Source organism: Ipomoea nil, unplaced genomic scaffold (genome assembly GCF_001879475.1).
Source record: "Ipomoea nil cultivar Tokyo-kokei standard unplaced genomic scaffold, Asagao_1.1 scaffold1558, whole genome shotgun sequence".
Lineage (NCBI taxonomy): Eukaryota > Viridiplantae > Streptophyta > Magnoliopsida > Solanales > Convolvulaceae > Ipomoea > Ipomoea nil.
Genome location: NW_017617986.1, coordinates 1,817,258 through 1,835,898, shown reverse-complemented (window position 1 = coordinate 1,835,898; position 18,641 = coordinate 1,817,258). Strand labels below are relative to the sequence as shown.

General features: G+C 37.8%; 1 protein-coding gene and 1 long non-coding RNA gene across 2 annotated transcripts; both read right to left on the bottom strand.

The window, feature by feature from the left end:
• Positions 1-892: 892 nt before the first annotated feature.
• Positions 893-2,375, bottom strand: LOC109189572. Its single transcript, XR_002055581.1, has 3 exons — positions 2,337-2,375; positions 2,100-2,186; positions 893-956 (listed from the first exon to the last, which is right to left on the bottom strand). It is a non-coding gene; the product is annotated as an uncharacterized LOC109189572 (long non-coding RNA).
• An 11,885-nt stretch (positions 2,376-14,260) lies between these two features.
• On the bottom strand, positions 14,261-16,598 carry LOC109189571 (increased DNA methylation 1-like). The gene is made up of 5 exons (XM_019340182.1): positions 16,532-16,598; positions 16,191-16,282; positions 15,730-15,971; positions 15,493-15,579; positions 14,261-14,894 (listed from the first exon to the last, which is right to left on the bottom strand). The coding sequence occupies exons 2-5, from the start codon at positions 16,230-16,232 to the stop codon at positions 14,873-14,875; spliced, it is 393 nt and encodes a 130-aa protein (XP_019195727.1). The 5' UTR covers positions 16,233-16,282; positions 16,532-16,598; the 3' UTR covers positions 14,261-14,872.
• Between the last annotated feature and the right edge of the window lie 2,043 nt (positions 16,599-18,641).

The following is an 18,641-nucleotide window of genomic DNA, read 5'->3' as shown; positions in this document are numbered from 1 at the left end:
AACACATTTTCAAAGAATATACCATATAATCAAAGAATTAATACACAATATGAAGCAAATCTTCTAACATAACTTTGCAGGATCACAACCTAATGAGTTCAAGACACTTCTTCTTGACTTTCAATGAAATATTTTTCTTCTTTTTCTTCATTATCAAACACTTCTTCTTCAATTCATCAATTGCTCCAATCCTTCAATTCATATATATTCAATTAGCTAAGCATAATTTCAACTGAAGTGAAAGAATCCATAGCCCATAGGCAATTAGTTTAAATTTTATTGTTTTCAACTTTTTTGAAAACCCAAAAAATCCAAACTTCATATTCAAGCAAACACTGAAATAAAAGACGGGGGAGAACCCTCCCAGTACAGACTCAAACTAATCACTAACTGCCTTTGTCAAAGCATGGACAACCTGATTCACAAAACGACTAATATGACAAAACTCTAAAGAAAAAAAAAAAGAACTGCGTAAAGAAAGACAACAATGAATAACAGAGCCAACATAAGTTCTATCGATACGATCCCCTTTTAAAGCTAGCACGAACTAACTAAATTAAGACAATCAGAAACCATCCATATCACCTCCACACCTCAAGCTTTGATCCAAGAAATTAAGTGCTTCCTTACCGCGCCAGAAGAGAATTATAAACACAGTCCAATAATGGTCCATTAGTTGCTGCCACAAACACCCCATGCAGGTCAAATAAACACGACCCATACTCTGCCTTAGCCACTGCAGCCGTGAAACCAGCAGTAGTAGCTTAGTCAATTGTTGCAAGGAAGGAGGATCTTTTGCAGTTTAACATCGTCATGGAACATCAATACGTTGTAGTTTATTAGATGTTTCTTTGTTTCATCATCTAATACACTAAATCCATACTTTTTCTTCCAACTTCTGTCTTTTCTGGTGCAGATGGAATGATTAGTTTCTCTATATTAAGGTAGCAAAGTACCTGCAAAATAAATATATCACCGTTAAGCACGTCATATATGTTGGGAAATCAAAATAATATATATATATTTTTTTAAAAAAAACATTCATATAGAGAAATAAAGGTGTAAGTTTGGTCATACCGGAGCACGTGCAATATGCGTGTATGACGGCTTAATTTAAGAGAGAAAAGGAAATTAAAAGTAAATTACTTATAAAAATATAATTTTAAAGATAAATTAAATAAATTACAGATTCAATAGCAATCATAAGCTTTCTACACATCCCTTTACGTCTATGAGCAAAATGGGGAGCAATGAAAGGCATTTCAGCAATCCTTTTGTCATGGATCCTATAAATTAAAACAACATTATATATACATAAAAGCGTAAATATTTGAATTATGTGATATAACATATATAGTTGAGGTGGGGGAGAGAGATTCTCATTAATATGATAAGAATTTCATATTGTGTAAAGTAACTTCGCATTCTCTTAAAACAAAGAAGAGCATATATATGTTCAGATGTTTACATTTTAGAGATTATGCTATTTACTATGAACCAAATTGACACATATATAACAAACTAGTATTTTCTTATGCGCGATGCGCAAAAATTAGGTGCCCAATATTATTATTTTATATTAATATTTTTTAGATTTAAATTATTATAAATAATAATAAGATTTTTTATATTTAAATTATAATAAATAATAATAATAATAATAATAATAATAATAATAATAATGATGATGATGATGATGATGATGATGATGAAAACATTTTTATACATTTGATATTTATATTGTATAAAATAACTCCAAATTATAATGTATGAATATTATTATTATTATTGAAGAGAAGATAAGAAAATATATTGTGGATGCATGTGCATAGTAATAACAGTGGAAAAGATAACGGAAGTTATAACAGTAGGGGTATATTTGTCCAAAATATTATAAAGTACAACCTCTATAGCATAATGTATAAAAAATTTAACGGAAAAAAATGGACATAAATGAAGGGTATAACCTTCATTCACACTTATTATGTTTTTAGATATATATATATATACATATATATATATATATATATATATATATATATATATATATATATATATATATATATATATATATACCATGTTTGATGATTATTAATTACCTTAGAGCTGCAACACAAACTATTTCCCCATTTGTTTCTAAGACAGCGGTGTAGAAGCCTTTGAAGTCAATTCTATTGAAATTTGAACTGCAAAAGTTTAAATGAAACATATCAGAAGGTGTCTATCACTATATATATGTCAATATAATGTCATAATTCAAATATGAAATTTCTTTTCTAACTTTAGATTCATGATATATGTTATAGAAATTTCTATAGTGTCTAGCTAATACATACCCACAGTTGTAAATGACGTTTTTGATAACATTAATTTTTGTGTAGCTATCAATGACTTGTCCGAAAGAATCCTCCATTAATCTCCAGGCAACAGCGAGCTTGGAGTGACAAATTGTTCTTTTATAATCTTCATCTATGTACACACCGTGCTGATGATCTAACTGACGGAGTAATGTCCATGAATACCCTTCTTCCAATTCATTCTTTAATCCTAAAAATGTTTTCTCCAGTTCCACAAAAACCTTATTTGCAACAAAAACATAAAATAAATCTATCATTAAAATTTATAAACTAGACACACAAAAAAGAGTCAAGGAAAATGATATATGTAGAGTATAACTCTTGTCACGTGTACAAATTTTATTGGGTAAAGAAAAATGAATGATCTAATAAAAACAAGGGCCCAATTTGTTGTTCAAATGAATATATGTATGCATATATAAATAGGAAAGCTCACCTCTATGCACCAAGAGCTCGGGTGTTAGACTTGACCCTTTACCAGCCTCTGCCCAACAATTCCCCTAGCCACATAGTGTTGGACTTGGCCCTTTATCAATGTTCATCAAATTAAACAATTCTCCTAGCCAAATGGTGTTGGACTTGACCCTTTATCAGTCTTAGTCAAACAATTCCCCTAGCCACATATGTGGTGTTGGACTTGAGTACTTGACCCTTTACTAGGAATACTAGCCTAGGGGAGGCCAACAATTCCCCTAGTCACATGGGGCTGGACTTGGCTCTTTAATTACCAGCCTTCGTCCAACAAATTTTCTAATCATATGGTGTTGGACTTAGACCATTTACTAACCCAGACAATTTCCCTCAATACATAGTGCTCGACTTGGCCCTTTCTGGCTTCCGCCCAACACTTGAAAAAGAGATAATAAGAGTAGAAAGAAATAATATTTGTTTTGGATCTCTATCTATCTCACCTTAATATCCATGCAGGGCTGATGATAGGTTGAGCTACAACCGTCGCAACAGAGGAGATCACCACCAATGGCGCAAACAATGCACCCAGCATCATGCCTATCCTCTACACTGATAAACTTCGTCTCACGATTCTCGCGCTCACTAGGATCACGCAACGCCTCATCCATAAACGACAACATAGATTTTCTCGAACCACCTGCGGCGATGAGGATTCTGTCGTAATAACGCTCTTGATCTGACGAGGTTCCTCCGGCGTGAGCGTGAAACTCTTCAGGTGTCAGTGTTTTTATGCAGCAACGACACATTATCCCATCCCTCTTTATCTTCCCTTTCTTCTTTATGATGTTCCCATCATCCATGGCGGATATGACCATAACTTCTCCATTTTCTTCAACTGTTTTAGAGTCAATGAGCCATGAAAAGATGGTTGCAGGTTTCAACGATGACGATGTCATGCTGATATTCCTCCTACAACAGACCCTTGAAGCTTCTGGTGTCGTTTCATCACAGTTTTAACTCGCGGAATGGTGGCGCTTGCGTCTCACTTTAGCAACTGGTGGCTCTGCAGAAGAAGGTAGAATAGAATATGAATGGATAAAGCTTCAATTTTTGAATTCGTGATGTGTGATGTCACGAAGGCATGTGTTGTCGATGTGTGTTTCTTTATTCTCTTTTGTTGAGGATGTCGGGTGGTATTCTACTGGGTGATGGTAGAATACGCCATGAGCCTTACTTGTGTTGTCGTTGTCACGTCTTGATGTGTTTTGGGATGTGTTTCCCCTTATCCTTGTTGTGAGTGATATAGAGTTTTACAGTTGACTTCTATCTTGGGTTTTGAACTGATATATACAGTATTCCGTTTCGAAAATGATTTTGTATAATCCTATCTATGTATGATATTTAACGCGTATTGATGGGTTACCAGCATTATTCGCTGACCAGGCGTCGTCCCATTTCTTTATGTGCTTTTCAGGTCCTGAGTAGTCGGCGAGCGCGTTAGACATTGGCTTGATTAGACTCCCTGGACAGTTTAGATTGTGTTTTGGGCCTGTGTGCTTCTTTTGTTGAATACATTAGATTGTTGTTGTCGGTTTTTTCCTGTGCACTCACATTGATGTCAACATGGCATAACACTCCCTGTTTTCTGGCTTTATATATTAGACTTCCGATGTGCTATGCTTTATGTTTTTGTGGTTAGTTATCTTGCATAATTGAGTTTAAAATGGCATGAAAATCGGGGGTGTTACAGCTGGTATCAGAGCCTAGGTTTGAGCCTAGGATGCTAGAGACTAGACTTTTAAGAAGTTAAGTGTGGTTTGAGACCCTAAGATGACCATAAGTATCTAAGTGTTTAGGACTTATGACTTATAGGACGCGCGGTGAGGTTATGAGTTCTTCTATAATTTTCTGTTGTGCTTCCTGTGCTTTGTTTCCTGTTAGCTTTGGTTATCTTTAGTTGAGGCACCAGGTAAGGGTGCGGGTCCTAAGTTTCCTCCCGGTTCAAATCTCATTCTTATTCCCCTCTTGATTTGACTCTGTTCAAGGTTATAGCCTCATCTTTCCTAAGTTGTGACTTTGAAAATCTTGATTCCTTTCCTAATCAGCGTTATCCTGGAGTTTAAACCGGATACCCTCCGTGGGGAAATCCTTTTCAACTCCCTTAAACCCTGTTTTGATTCCTTACTCCTTTAAGTTGTAGCCTTGTTTACAATTCTCTTGTTCTTAACCAACATGGTCCTCGAGTTTTGAACCTTAACCCTTCACTCTAATCTTTTCCGTTGAACCAAATTTTTTCTTGTAAGCCATCTTTCCCTTGAGTTACTTTTCTCCAGTATTGTCGTTCCTGCTTTGGACCTCTCATCCGAACCGAAGCTTTGAAGTTTTCAAGCGTTGCCTTGCAGCGAGTAGCTGGTTGTGTGATAATGCAAGTGCTAAGTTGGTAGCCTGCATCAAGTTAGCCCACGAGCTGGAGAGGAGGACATCCAACTCGTGTATCTAGCAGTTGCGGCCTTTGTCTGGAAGTGACGGATCAAGTTCAAATGGATGCCGTGTTCAAGTTGTGTAGTGTGAGTACCTTGTTTCTTTTGGTTGAAGAAGTCAACGGAGATCAGTTGAATATGCAACCCTGGTTCATTGGTACCGAGTGTTCTAGCTTTAGAGCTCTCTTGGTGTTAGTTTTAGCTGTAGGTTGTGTCTTTGCTCAGACGTCTAGATCTAGGTAGATCGGTGGTTAGTTTTAAGCAGAGAGTTAAGGTTAAGGTAGGGTTACTTTCCCTTTATGGTAAATCTTTTATCTATCATCTTACCTTTCTTTCTTGACTCACCTTTGTGAACCTTCAGCTTATTTCTAAGCCTTGCCACTCCTTTTGTTAACCGACTGTTTTTGTGTTGAACTTCGTTGTGTCCAAGCCTATCAAACTTACCACCTTAATTTGAACCCTTGGTTCCTCTAACTTTGGTTAGTGGTGAACACCTTTATTGCTTAAAACCTCATTGCAACTCATCTCTTAAGCTTTGTCACCCGTTTCGTAACCCGACCGTTTTGTCGTGTTAGCTCGTTTGTTTGTTTGCTGGCTAGTTGTTGTTGCTGGTTGGCGGTGTTTAGTTGCTCCTTCTTGCTTGTTAGTTGTTGTTGCAGTTGGCTTGCTGCTTTGTTGTTTGCTTTGTGTGATCGTCCTTGTTTGCTTGTTGTGTTGAGTAGTTAGCTCTGTGGGTTGTACTAGGAGCTAGTGGTTTAGAACCTTTTGTGTGGTTAGAAGGTTGGTGGTTGTGTTTGGTTTAGTGTTCGTTATGCTCAAAGAACTCTATTGGTTATTTCTTTCAACCTTTCAATGCTATGACTTCTTGCTTGTTTTTGGCATCTTTTGGATCCTTTAAGTTTTGACCAAAAGGATATTCTTGACACTCTTGTCACATCGTTGTTCCGTTTTATCGTTTTGTTTTAATTCGTCGTACCCAAGCTTCGGGAACGAAGCTTCTTTTAAGGGGGAGAGGATGTGACACCCCGTAAATCCAAGTCAATGGGTTGTACCCTATGCTTCATGAATGGTTCCCTTGTCTCCTTACACTTTTCCGTTTTAGTAAGGGTAAAGAAGACTTTTCACCTTATGTTTGTATCCCAAGCTAACCTAGAGTCATCTTTCATTCTTTCCCTAACACACTCAAAACAAAAGCTCCTCCTTCTCTCTAGAATTTATCTAGCTTCTTCTTCAAGCCAAGTTTGGGCATTCCAAGATCTTCCAAGTTGGTCTCCAAGATTCAACCTCTCTTACTCTTGAGCATATAGGAGGGTAAGATATTTGGTCCTTTAGTGTTTTTGGTACCTTTTAAGGTGTCTTTTTCTAAAGATGAAATCTTTGTTGTCTTTTGGTGTGTTCTTGAAGTTGGTGTTGAAGGTGAGCCTTGTTATAAGCTTGTAAAGGTGTAATAAGTGAAGGTTTAGGCTACAAGAGGTAACCCATGCTTTACAAAATCTATTTTCTTACCTATATGATGATTTCTTGGATTCTACTTGTGATTTTTGCTATGAAATGTGAGTGTTGATGCATTGTCTTGTGAAAATACATATCTAGAGCTTGTTATTAGGGTTCTTGTATGTCATTGCTTGGCTATTCCTTTGATTCAAGTCATATTGTTGTATTTTGTGAGATTATGGGTGTTTTGGACTTGAATTTGGACTTGGTGTTGAAAATCCCTGAGGGATTATTTTGGTACAGGACATGTACCCGCGGGCGGAACGGCGGGCAGTGGGCTTCCCGCCGCACCACTCACGGGGTACAAGGCTGCTGGAACATGGTTCCAGCGGGCGGAACCACGGGTGGGGGTCCACCCGTGGCCCCACCCGCGGGGTACAATGATGGTTTGTGTGGGGATTTGTTCCCCGTGATTCTTTTGATTCGGTAATTGATGTTTTGACTTCCCGATGTTCTTTTGTTGAACTATTTGAGTGTCTTCTTGATGTTTCGTATGTCTAGAACTATGTGGTTGGATTCCATGTAGGTATTGGCGTCTTGAATCATGCTAAGTGTTCAACCTTGTGATTCGTTTAACCATGATGAGTCTTGTGTGTTCTTCGGAACTATGTTTTGTTTACCCGTTTGATAAGAATGCTAGTTCGATGTTGAAATGCTAGCGTGTGTGGTTTGTTCTTTCCTATTGTGGATGATAACTTGTGTTGATCATCGATGTTGTCGGATTGTGATCCTTTCCTTGTTCAGTATGGTTTCATATCTTTGTTGTGATCCATTGTTTGATTCCTATGATGGTGTTGTGTGTGTGGCTGTACCTGGACTGGACGATTAATGGTATGGGACATTAGTCAACAAGGTACGGCAGTGGTCCTCGTGGTGGCCATGATGTGATTATGGAGTTGTGACCTGTGTGTCGGGTTCACGTGTTTTGGGAGGGCTTCGGCCGTGTGTTGTGATTGTTACCCTCGTGTACTACTTGTTGGTGTAAATTGTTGGTGGTCGTTGGTGGGGAAACGACGGTTCCCGGAGGTATAGGTTGGGGTTAGCCATAAGGTTGGAACCGGGCATAAGGAAGGATTATTGAATTCGTGATGTGTGATGTCACGAAGGCATGTGTTGCCGATGTGTGTTTCTTTATTCTCTTTTGTTGAGCATGTCAGGTGGTATTCTACTGGGTGATGGTAGAATACGCCTTGAGCCTTACTTGTGTTGTCGTTGTCACGTCTTGATGTGTTTTGTGATGTGTTTCCCCTTATCCTTGTTGTGAGTGACATAAAGTCTTGCAATTGACTTCTATCTTGGGTTTTTAACTGATATATACAGTATTCCGTTTCGAAAATGATTTTGTATAATACTATCTATGTATGATATTTAACGCGTATTGATGGGTTACCAGCATTATTCGCTGACCGGGCGTCGTCTCATTTCTTTATGTGCTTTTCAGGTCCTGAGTAGTCGGCGAGCGCGTTAGACATGGCTAGATTTGACTCCCTGGACAGTTTAGATTGTGTTTTGGGCCTGTGTGCCTCTTTTGTTGAATACACTAGATTGTTGTTGTCGGTTTTTGCCTGTGCGTTCACATTGATGTGAACGTGGCATAACACTCCCTGTTTTCCGGCTTTATATATTAGACTTCCGATGTGCTATGCTTTATGTTTTTGTGGTTAGTTATCTTGCATAATTAAGTTTAAAATGGAATGAAAATCGGGGGTGTTACAGGTGAGGGGAGCCATAGGGAGACTTCTCATGGGTGGGCGTGGTGCCCATAGCGGGGGTGCCCTATGTGCCGCCGCCACTTCTCCGGCGTCTGCCTTTACTCTCCCCCCGTTAGGCTTTTCTACTGTGGGGTTCACCCCCTTCTTCCCGGCCTAGCAGGTTCCTCGGCCGGTCGGGGCCTCTTGGAGGGAGCTTCTTCTTCGTACCCTTTCAGTCGATTTGCTTCCTCAGCTTCGGCATACCTGTCGGCCTTCGCCATCAGCGCTACGTAGGTATCTGAGGGTTTGCGTCGCAAGCTTTTGTATAGATCTCCTGCCCTTAGGGCATCGACGGACATGACCACGCCCGATTTGTCGTCGATGTCTTCTACATTCGCTTCCTCTGCCCGCCAGCGGACCCGAAAGTAAGTTAAAGACTCTCCGACCCCCTGCTTCACCGTAGTGAGGTGAGTGAAATGCTTTCGAATCTTTCTCCCCCTCATAAAGTGTGTAATGAACTTCATAGCCAGGTCATGGAAATAGTCCACGGTCTCTCCTTTGAGGCTCGTGAACCAGCGTTGTGCCTGGTCGACAAGAGTGGAGAAGAAGGCTCTGCACATCATGGCCTCCGAAGATCCCATTAGCATCATGGTGGCCTGATAAGTCATTATGTGCTCTTGTGGGTCGCCCTGGCCGTCGAAACGTGTGACGCTGGGCGGCTTGAAGGTGGAGGGGATGGTATCCCTCATGATTCTCCGAGTGAAGGGTGGGGTAACCTCAATCTTTGGGACGGGTAGTCCGCCCCCTTCCTTCCACCTGAGCGACTCGGCTATCTTAGCCTCCACACCTTTCGCCCACCCCCCATCTATAGGGCGGACCGGGTATCTGCCACCGGGGTCCGCCGTCACGGCCTGGTGGGCATTTTCTCCTTCTGACTCGTCCTCGCGGGCGTGCCTGTCTGCATCGCCTACCCAGCCCCACTCCGAGCCTCGGTCTTGGGGTGCGATCCTCCTGTTGCCCACGCTGGCATCGGCCACGGGTTTCTCGCGTCGCCTCGGGCCATGATGAGGGAAACAAGCCTCGAGGGACGAAGGCCCTACATTGTTAGCCTTGCGGCCAGCGCGAACGGCCTTTTGCGTGGGCGGGGTCGAGTGGGCCCGCCGGACGCCAATAGGAACGCCTCGTCCTCCGTCGGGGGGCGGGATCCGCTGTCCCGCGTCGGAGACTGGCGCCCTCAGGAACCGGCTTTGGGATCCCATGATCGTCTTTGGGAATTGGGCGTATCACACAGTATGACGTGGTAACGTGTTTGAGAACATGGCTCTTTGTCGCGGACCACACAGACGATGCAAATGATGGTTTTAATGAAATCGGGTCCACCATAAACCGAACAAGCAAATAAGGATGATAGAGGTAACTATACTATGCTAAGAACACAAGGCCCAGATTCCCTGACCCACTATCAAGCCCAACAATGAGCCCAACTTGATGACGAGCGATTGACGCTATCCAAGATCGAGCTCGCAACCGCTTGCCTTTCGCTTGGGGATCCTTACCACTTCCTCTACTCCTCTCACCTTTTATACTGGACGAGGGACCCTTCGGACCAACCATTTGGACGGCAACTGCGCCCCTCTCGCGCACATCTCGCGTCGCACGCGCACTCGTGTCCACGCAACCAACGCCTCCCCGACCCAGGTTCACCTCACGAATGGCAGCCACCCCTCTGTACGCCCGTACGCACGAGCAGCCACCACCTTCCGCGTGCCACGCACGCGAGCCACCGCCATGATGCACGCATGTGAGCCACCGCCACCCAGCATGCATGCGACCGTGTAGCACGCGAACCGCCACCACCTTGCATGCATGCGACCACACGCGAGCCGCTGCCACCCTGCGTGTACCCCATACGACGTTGTCGCCCACGCCCATGGGCTCATTCACTAGCTCCTTCCTCTTGGGCCTGCACCCCTTATGCCCACGGACTCAGGCCCAGCTCATTATATATATATATATATATATATATATATATATATATATATATATATATATATATATAATATATATATATATATATATATATATATATATATATATATATATATCTTTGTGTATATGTTGGGAAATCAAAATAATTTTTTTAAACAGAAAAATTCATATAGAGAAATAAAGGTGTTAGCTTGATCATATGGGAGCGCGTGCAATATACGTGTATGACGACTTAATTTAAGCGTTAAAAGAAATTAAAAGTAAATTTATTATAAAAAATATAATTTTAAAAAGAAATTTAGTAACTTAAAGATTCAATAGCAATCATAAGCTTTTACACATCCCATTACGTCTATGAGCAAAATGGGCAGCAATGAAAGGCATTTCAGCAATCCTTTTGTCACGGATCCTATAAATTAAAACAACATTATATACTTAATAAGCTAATGAGAGAGAAAAAATGAAGAATGAAATAAAAAATGAGAGAATATAAAATCTTTTAATTGTATTAACGCATCAAGTGGGAATGTGTAGTGCATACGCCCACTAAGCGCGCGACGCAAACTAGTACCTCTATCTTTTTTTTTTAATTATAAATTTTAATCAGAATATCTCTTGTTAAGGTTTGGTCCATTTGTTGTTTGGAATGAGAATTTTTTGCAGTCAAACAGCGTCATGGAACATCATTGTGTTGTAGTTTATTAGTTGTTTCTTTGTTTCATCATCCAATACACCAAATCCATACTTTTCTTTCAACATTTTGCCTTTTTTTTTTTTGGTGCAAATGGAATGATTAGTTTCTCAGTATAGTAGCAATGTGCCTGCAGAATATATATATCACCGTTATGCATGTCATATATGTTGGGAAATCAAATAATGTTTTCTATTTTAAAAAGAAAAGATTCATATAGTGAAATAAAGGTGTTAGCTTGGTCATATGGGAGCGCGTGCAATATGCGTGTATGACGACTTAATTTAAGCGAGAAAGGAAATTAAAAGTAAATTACTTATAAAAATATAATTTTAAAAAGAAATTAAGTAACTTACATATTTAATAGCAATCATAAGCTTTCTACACATTCCTTTACGTCTATGAGTAAAATGGGCAACAATGAAAGTCATTTCAGCAATCTTTTTGTCATCGATCCTATGAATTAAAACAACATTATATACTTAATAAGCTGAGAGAGAGAAAAAAAAAAGGGAAGAAAGAAATAAAAAATGGGAAAAAAAATAAAATCTTTTAATTGTATTAACACACACAGTGGGCATGTGTAGTACATAGACCCACTAAGCACTGCTGGTGCGCGCGACGCGCACTAGCACCTCTATCTTTTTTTAAAAAAAAAAATTTATAAATTTTAATCAAAATATCTCTTGTTAATGTTTGGTCGATTTGTTGTTTGGAAGGAGGATTTTTTGCAGTCTAATAGCGTCATGGAACATTAATTTATTGAATTTGTCGCCTGGTTTATTTTTCTACAAACCCTAGAATTTGGGGGCAGTGGCTATTGAATCAGACCGGCGGCCAAATCCGACAACGGCAACATCTCTATCTCCTCTTCCGCCTTCACGTCTTGCATCGCCAGAACCTTGACCACCATCTTAAGGATGCTTATGGGACGATGATCCATGGACTATCCCGTCTGAAATCCTCGTTGCCCAAGTCGAAGCTGGCAGATTTCGTCGCCTTGGGGACCGCCCCGACGCCATGGACAAGAGGTCAGTATTGGAGAAGAGGCCAACGAAGATGACATGAGTATTTACATTATTGTCCTTCATTTAGACGGTGGCTTCACGGTCAAAGATTCGAAGGACGAAATCATAGTCGAGGACCAAATCAGTAGTTTCGCAATAGTCGAAAGACCAAATTGGTTATTAACATATTACGTCCATAATTAAACGAAATTAAACATACACATTATTTTATTAAGAATAATATATATACTCCTTAATTACCGTAGTTATTCTGATTACATGGACGTCATAATAATTATCATAATATTAATTAAGAATAATATATACTCCATAATTAATTATCATATAGTAATCATAATAAAACGACCTTATTTTTATTGGAATTAATGATAAATTTCCTGCCCACATAGGAAATTAAACATACACATATTACGGTGGGCAATTAAAGAAAAATAAACATACATATATTATGTCCATAATTAAATAAATTAAATATACACATATTACGTCCATTTTACCAACCAATATTTAACACTTTAATCTTACTATGGTAATTTAACATAGAGATTCCCTTTATTTAATTATAGTATATTTTTGTTACTTAAAATATATAATATCAATTAGTCATACTCTTCCTTCTATTTTTTGTTTAGACTTTTCCTAATATAATTTTTTAGTAATCAATTGCAAGAACACTAATATACAAATCTTATAATTTCAAATAAATGTACACTTTCAAATATTAAAATTCTTTATAATTTCATCATTAATTTTATTATTTAAATGAGTTAATACCATCTAAGGTCCTCCAAGTATAATGATTTTGTCACGGTTAGTCATAAACTTTCAAATTGACCATCTATGGTCCTTCGACTTTCAAATTTAACCATTCGTGATCCAAGTTAACCACCCATGGTCCTTCAACTATTAAATTTTAACCAATCATTAGAGGACCCCGCCTAGTTAAATTTCGAAACTTGAAGGACCATTGGTGGTTAACTTGGACCACAAATGGCTAAATTTGAAAATCGAATAACCACAGATGGTTAATTTGAAAGTTTAGAACTAAACGTGGCAAAACCACTATACTCGGAGGACCCCATGTGGCATTAACTCTTATTTAAATATATAATAAAAAATTTATCTGTGCATCGCACAAGTGATTTACCAGTTAAACCTTAAAGGGTCAAACCCACAACCTCCCAAATAAAGGAGTAACTTGGTGCCACTAGACTACAAGGTCCTTGGCGATTAGATTTACTCCTTTGTTGTATTAAGATACAACTTTTGAGCTAGAAAACATTTTTCTTCATATGTTCTTCATTTGTTTTTTTTTTTTTTTTTTTTTTTTTACAGACAACTAAGGAAGTACTAGAATCTATTCATATTCCTAGTCGACAAAAACCGTAAGAGTGGATTATAGAGTAGCTTCCTTAGAGTAACTACAATAGTTACATTGTTTCGATTAGGTTTGTGTCCAACAAGGAGAGAGAAGTAGAAAAAAAGTGTGAAAAAAGTATATGAAAAATATCACAATCAAAATGAATTAAAATTTTAATTGTATTAACGCACTGAGCAGGCATGTGCATTGCACGCGCCAATCAATAGCACCAGTAGCTACTGGTGAAATCATCTGATCAATCATTTGACTCCAATTCCACGCTCATGGTAATTCAAACCAAATTGAATACAATCATAATTCAAATAAAATTGGAAACAATCAAGACCATAACATGCAACATCTCTCTATCCTACATACTTATTACTCTCATATATAGTAGGAACAAGAATGTGTAGTGTGGCTCATATGTGCTCTACTCTTTTAGCAACAACATATTTTCAAAGAATATACCATATAATCAAAGAATTAATACACAATATGAAGCAAATCTCTAACATAACCTTGCATGATCACAACCTAATGAGTTCAAGACAGTTCTTCTTTGACTTTCAATGAAATATTTTTCTTCTTTTTCTTCATTATCAAACACTTCTTCTTCAATTCATCAATTGCTCCAATCCTTCAATTCATATATATTCAATTAGCTAAGCATAATTTCAACTGAAGTGAAAGAATCCATAGCCAATAGGCAATTAGTTTAAATTTTATTATTTTCAACTTTTTTGAAAACCCAAAAATTCAAACTTCATATTAAAGCAACACTGAAATAAAAGATGGGGGAGAACCTCCCAGTACATAGACTCAGACTGATCACTAACTGTTTTTGCCAAAACATGGGCAACCAATTCACAAAACAACTAATATGACAAAACTCTAAAGAAACAAAAGAATTACGTAAAGAAAGACAAGAATGAATAACAGAGCCAACATAAGTTCTATCAATACAATCCCCTTTTAAAGCTAGCACGAACTAAATTAAGACAATCAGAAATCATTCGTATCACCTCCACAGTTCAAGCTTTGGTCTAGGAAAGTGCTTCCTTACCGCGCTAGAAGAGAATTATATACACAGTCCAATAATGGTCCATTAGTTGCTGCCACAAACACCCCATGCAGGTCAAATAAACACGACCCATACTCTGCCTTAGCCACTGCAGCCGTGAAACCAGCAGTAGTAGCTTAGTCATTTGTTGCAAGGAAGGAGGATCTTTTGTAGTTTAATAGCGTCATGAAACATCAATGCATTGTAGTTTATTAGATGTTTCTTTGTTTCATCATCTAATACAATAAATCCATACTTTTTCTTCCAACTTTCTGTCTTTTCTGGTGCAGATGGAATGATTAGTTTCTCTATATTAAGGTAGCAAAGTACCTGCAAAATAAATATATCACCGTTAAGCATGTCATATATGTTGGGAAATCAAAATAATATATATATATTTTTTAAAAAACATTCATATAGAGAAATAAAGGTGTAAGTTTGGTCATACCGGAGCACGTGCAATATGCGTGTATGACGGCTTAATTTAAGCGAGAAAAGGAAATTAAAAGTAAATTACTTATAAAAATATAATTTTAAAGATAAATTAAATAAATTACAGATTCAATAGCAATCATAAGCTTTCTACACATCCCTTTACGTCTATGAGCAAAATGGGGAGCAATGAAAGGCATTTCAGCAATCCTTTTGTCATGGATCCTATAAATTAAAACAACATTATATATACATAAAAGCTTCAATATTTGAATTATGTGATATAACATATATAGCTGAGGTGGGGGAGAGAGATTCTCATTAATATGATAAGAATTTCACATTGTGTAAAGTAACTTCGCATTCTCTTAAACCAAAGAAGATCATATATATGTTCAAATGTTTACATTTTAGAGATTATGTGATTTACTATGAACCAAATTGACACATATATAACAAATATATATATATACCATGTTTGATGATTATTAATTACCTTAGAGCTGCAACACAAACTATTTCCCCATTTGTTTCTAAGACAGCGGTGTAGAAGCCTTTGAAGTCAATTCTATTGAAATTTGAACTGCAAAAGTTTAAATGAAACAGATCAGAAGGTGTCTATCACTATATATATGTCAATATAATGTCATAATTCAAAAATGAAATTTCTTTTCTAACTTTAGATTCATGATATATGTTATAGAAATTTCTATAGTGTCTAGCTAATACATACCCACAGTTGTAAATGACGTTTTTGATAACGTTAATTTTTGTGTAGCTATCAATGACTTGTCCGAAAGAATCCTCCATTAATCTCCAGGCAACAGCGAGCTTGGAGTGACAAATTGTTATTTCATAATCTTCATCTATGTACACACCGTGCTGATGATCTAACTGACGGAGTAATGTCCATGAATACCCTTCTTCCAATTCATTCTTTAATCCTAACAATGTTTTCTCCAATTCCACAGAAACCTTATTTGCAACAAAAACATAAAATAAATCATTAAAATCTATAAATGAACTAGACACACAAAAAAGAGTCAAGGAAAATGATATATGTAGAGTATAACTCTTGTCACGTGTACAAATTTTATTGGGTAAAGAAAAATGAATGATCTAATAAAAACAAGGGCCCAATTAATTTGTTGTTTAAATGAATATATGTATACATATATAAATAGGAAAGCTCACCTCTATGCAATTCTGGTCACAGTAAAGAGCATGAGGGAGCATGTTTAGATCAAGTTCTCTTTCTTCCAACCCTTGACAGCACTTCAAATGATCTGCAGTTCAATAACAATGAAAATTTTGTTTAACTTATAATTTTGGTAATGAGAGTAAATCAAACATATACTCCTACAAACATAAACAAACACTACGAAACAAGAAATTTGTAACGAAATAAGAAACAAAGGTTGAAAATGCAAAATGGTGCAAATGAGGCGAGTGTGGAGGCATCTGTAAACTGATTGAAATTTCAAACGTTGAATTGAATCGGCAGAAAAGAAATTGAATATGAAACGAGATTTCACCCTTTCGGCATGGCTTCGATCTTCGGTGAGAGGAGATGGAGCCCTAGAAAAGCTCATAGAAAGCGACCGCCTGCAGTCTCGTGTCGCTCATAGAAAGCGATTGAAACGTGTCGCTCACAAATAATCAATTAAATCAGCGGTTAAGGGAGAAGAGTTGAGACTTCCTTGAACTAAAATCCAGGCAAACTTATGAAATATTTAGTGGCGGTTAGAAAAAACCGCCGCAAGTAATGACTGCTAATAATTAATTATTTAGATTTATAATCTCACTAACAACTAATTATTTAGGTTCCTTATATTAAATTAGCGGCGGTTTCTATAACCGCCTCAAAATAGTTATTTAGAGGCGGTTATGTATAACCGCCGCTAAACACATGTCGCTAAATAGCCAATTTGTTGTAGTGCATTGACTTTATTTAATTGCTTACATTTCCTGCCACATTGATGGCATTTGTTCATCAAATCATAATCCATTTCTCCACAGAACTTGCAGATACAATATGGACAATACCATGAACCCTCTGGAACCTCCTGAAATTGGTGAACAAAAAAAAAAAGTTATATATTTGCTTGATGTTAGGATCAAACACTTACCACTATTTCAAAAACTATAATTAGTAGTGAAGACGCAACTTTATTTCTTTATAGACAACTATCACATATTTAAGAGTTAGGATGTTGGACTTGACTAATTACCAGTCTCTGTCCAACAATTCCCCTAGCCACATAGTTTGGACTTGGCCCTTTATCAATGTTGATCAAATTAAACAATTCTCCTAGCCAAATGGTGTTGGACTTGACCCTTTAATTTATCAGTCTTAGTCCAACAATTCCTCTAGCCACATATGTGGTGTTGGACTTGAGTACTTGACCCTTTACTAGCCTAGGTGAGGCCAACAATTCCCCTAGTCACATGGCACTGGACTTGGCTCTTTAATTACCAGCCTTCGTCCAACAATTTCTCTAATCATATGGTGTTGGACTTGACCATTTACTAACCCAGACAATTTCCCTCAATACATAGTGCTTGACTTGGCCCTTTTTGGCTTCCGCCCCACACTTGAAAAAGAGATAATAAGAGTAGAAAGAAATAATATTTGTTTTGGATCGATCTCTAACTATCTCACCGTAATATCCATGCAGGGCTGATGATAGGTTGACCTACAGCCGTCGCAGCAGAGGAGATCACCACCAATGGTACAAACAATGCACCCAGCATCATGCCTATCCTCTGCACTGATAAACTTCGTCTCACGATTCTCGCGCTCACTAGGATCACGCAACGCCTCATCCATACACGACAACATAGATTTTCTCGAACCACCTGCGGCGATGAGGATTCTGTCGTAATAACGCTCTTGATCTGACGAGGTTCCTCCCGCGTGAGCGTGAAAATCTTCTGGTGTCAGTGTTTTTTTGCAGCAACTACACAATATCCCCTCCCTCTTTATCTTCCCTTTCTTTATCATGTTCCTTTCATCCATGGCGGATATAACCATAACTTCTCCGTTTTCTTCAACTACTGTTTGAGAGTCAATGAGCCATGAAAGGATGGTTGCAGGTTTCAACGATGACGATGGCTTGCTGATATTCCTCCTACAACGTAAACGGACCCTTGAAGCTTCAGGATTCGTTTCATCACAGTTTTCACTCGCGGAACGGTGGAGCTTGCGTCTCACGTAATTAATCAAGAATCGTATATCCTGAGAATATATATGAAAATTATATATATATATATATATATATATATATATATATATATATATATATACTATATACTAATAAGAGCCCAAGAGAGTTAGGCCTATAATGGGTAGAAAAAATGGCGGTCACAGATTTTAATCAAATGAATGACTCAGATTGATTAAAAGATTGATAAGATTTCAATTTTACACTAAAATTTCCTAAAATACCCACACACCAGTTACTAATTCTGTTAAAATTTTATGAATTGTCGTTAGTTCACCGTTAACTTACTCATTGATTTCAATAAAAAAAGATCTTAGGTTCGAACCTCATCCCAATCAAAGTTGGCATAATTAGTAATCTATTTTACTCTTATTAAATTATAAGATATAAATAATAATTTAGTAGTTACAACAAAAAATAG

What these genes read in the sequence shown, in the direction of transcription:
- LOC109189571 (XM_019340182.1), bottom strand. Translation starts at nt 16,232, where the DNA reads ATGCTCCCTCATGCTCTTTACTGTGACCAGAATTGCATAGAG. An exon ending in GTGACCAGAATTGCATAGAG is followed by an intron (nt 15,972 to 16,190) that starts GTGAGCTTTCCT and finishes GTTGCAAATAAG; the next exon opens with GTTTCTGTGGAATTGGAGAA. An exon ending in AACGTCATTTACAACTGTGG is followed by an intron (nt 15,580 to 15,729) that starts GTATGTATTAGC and finishes AAACTTTTGCAG; the next exon opens with TTCAAATTTCAATAGAATTG.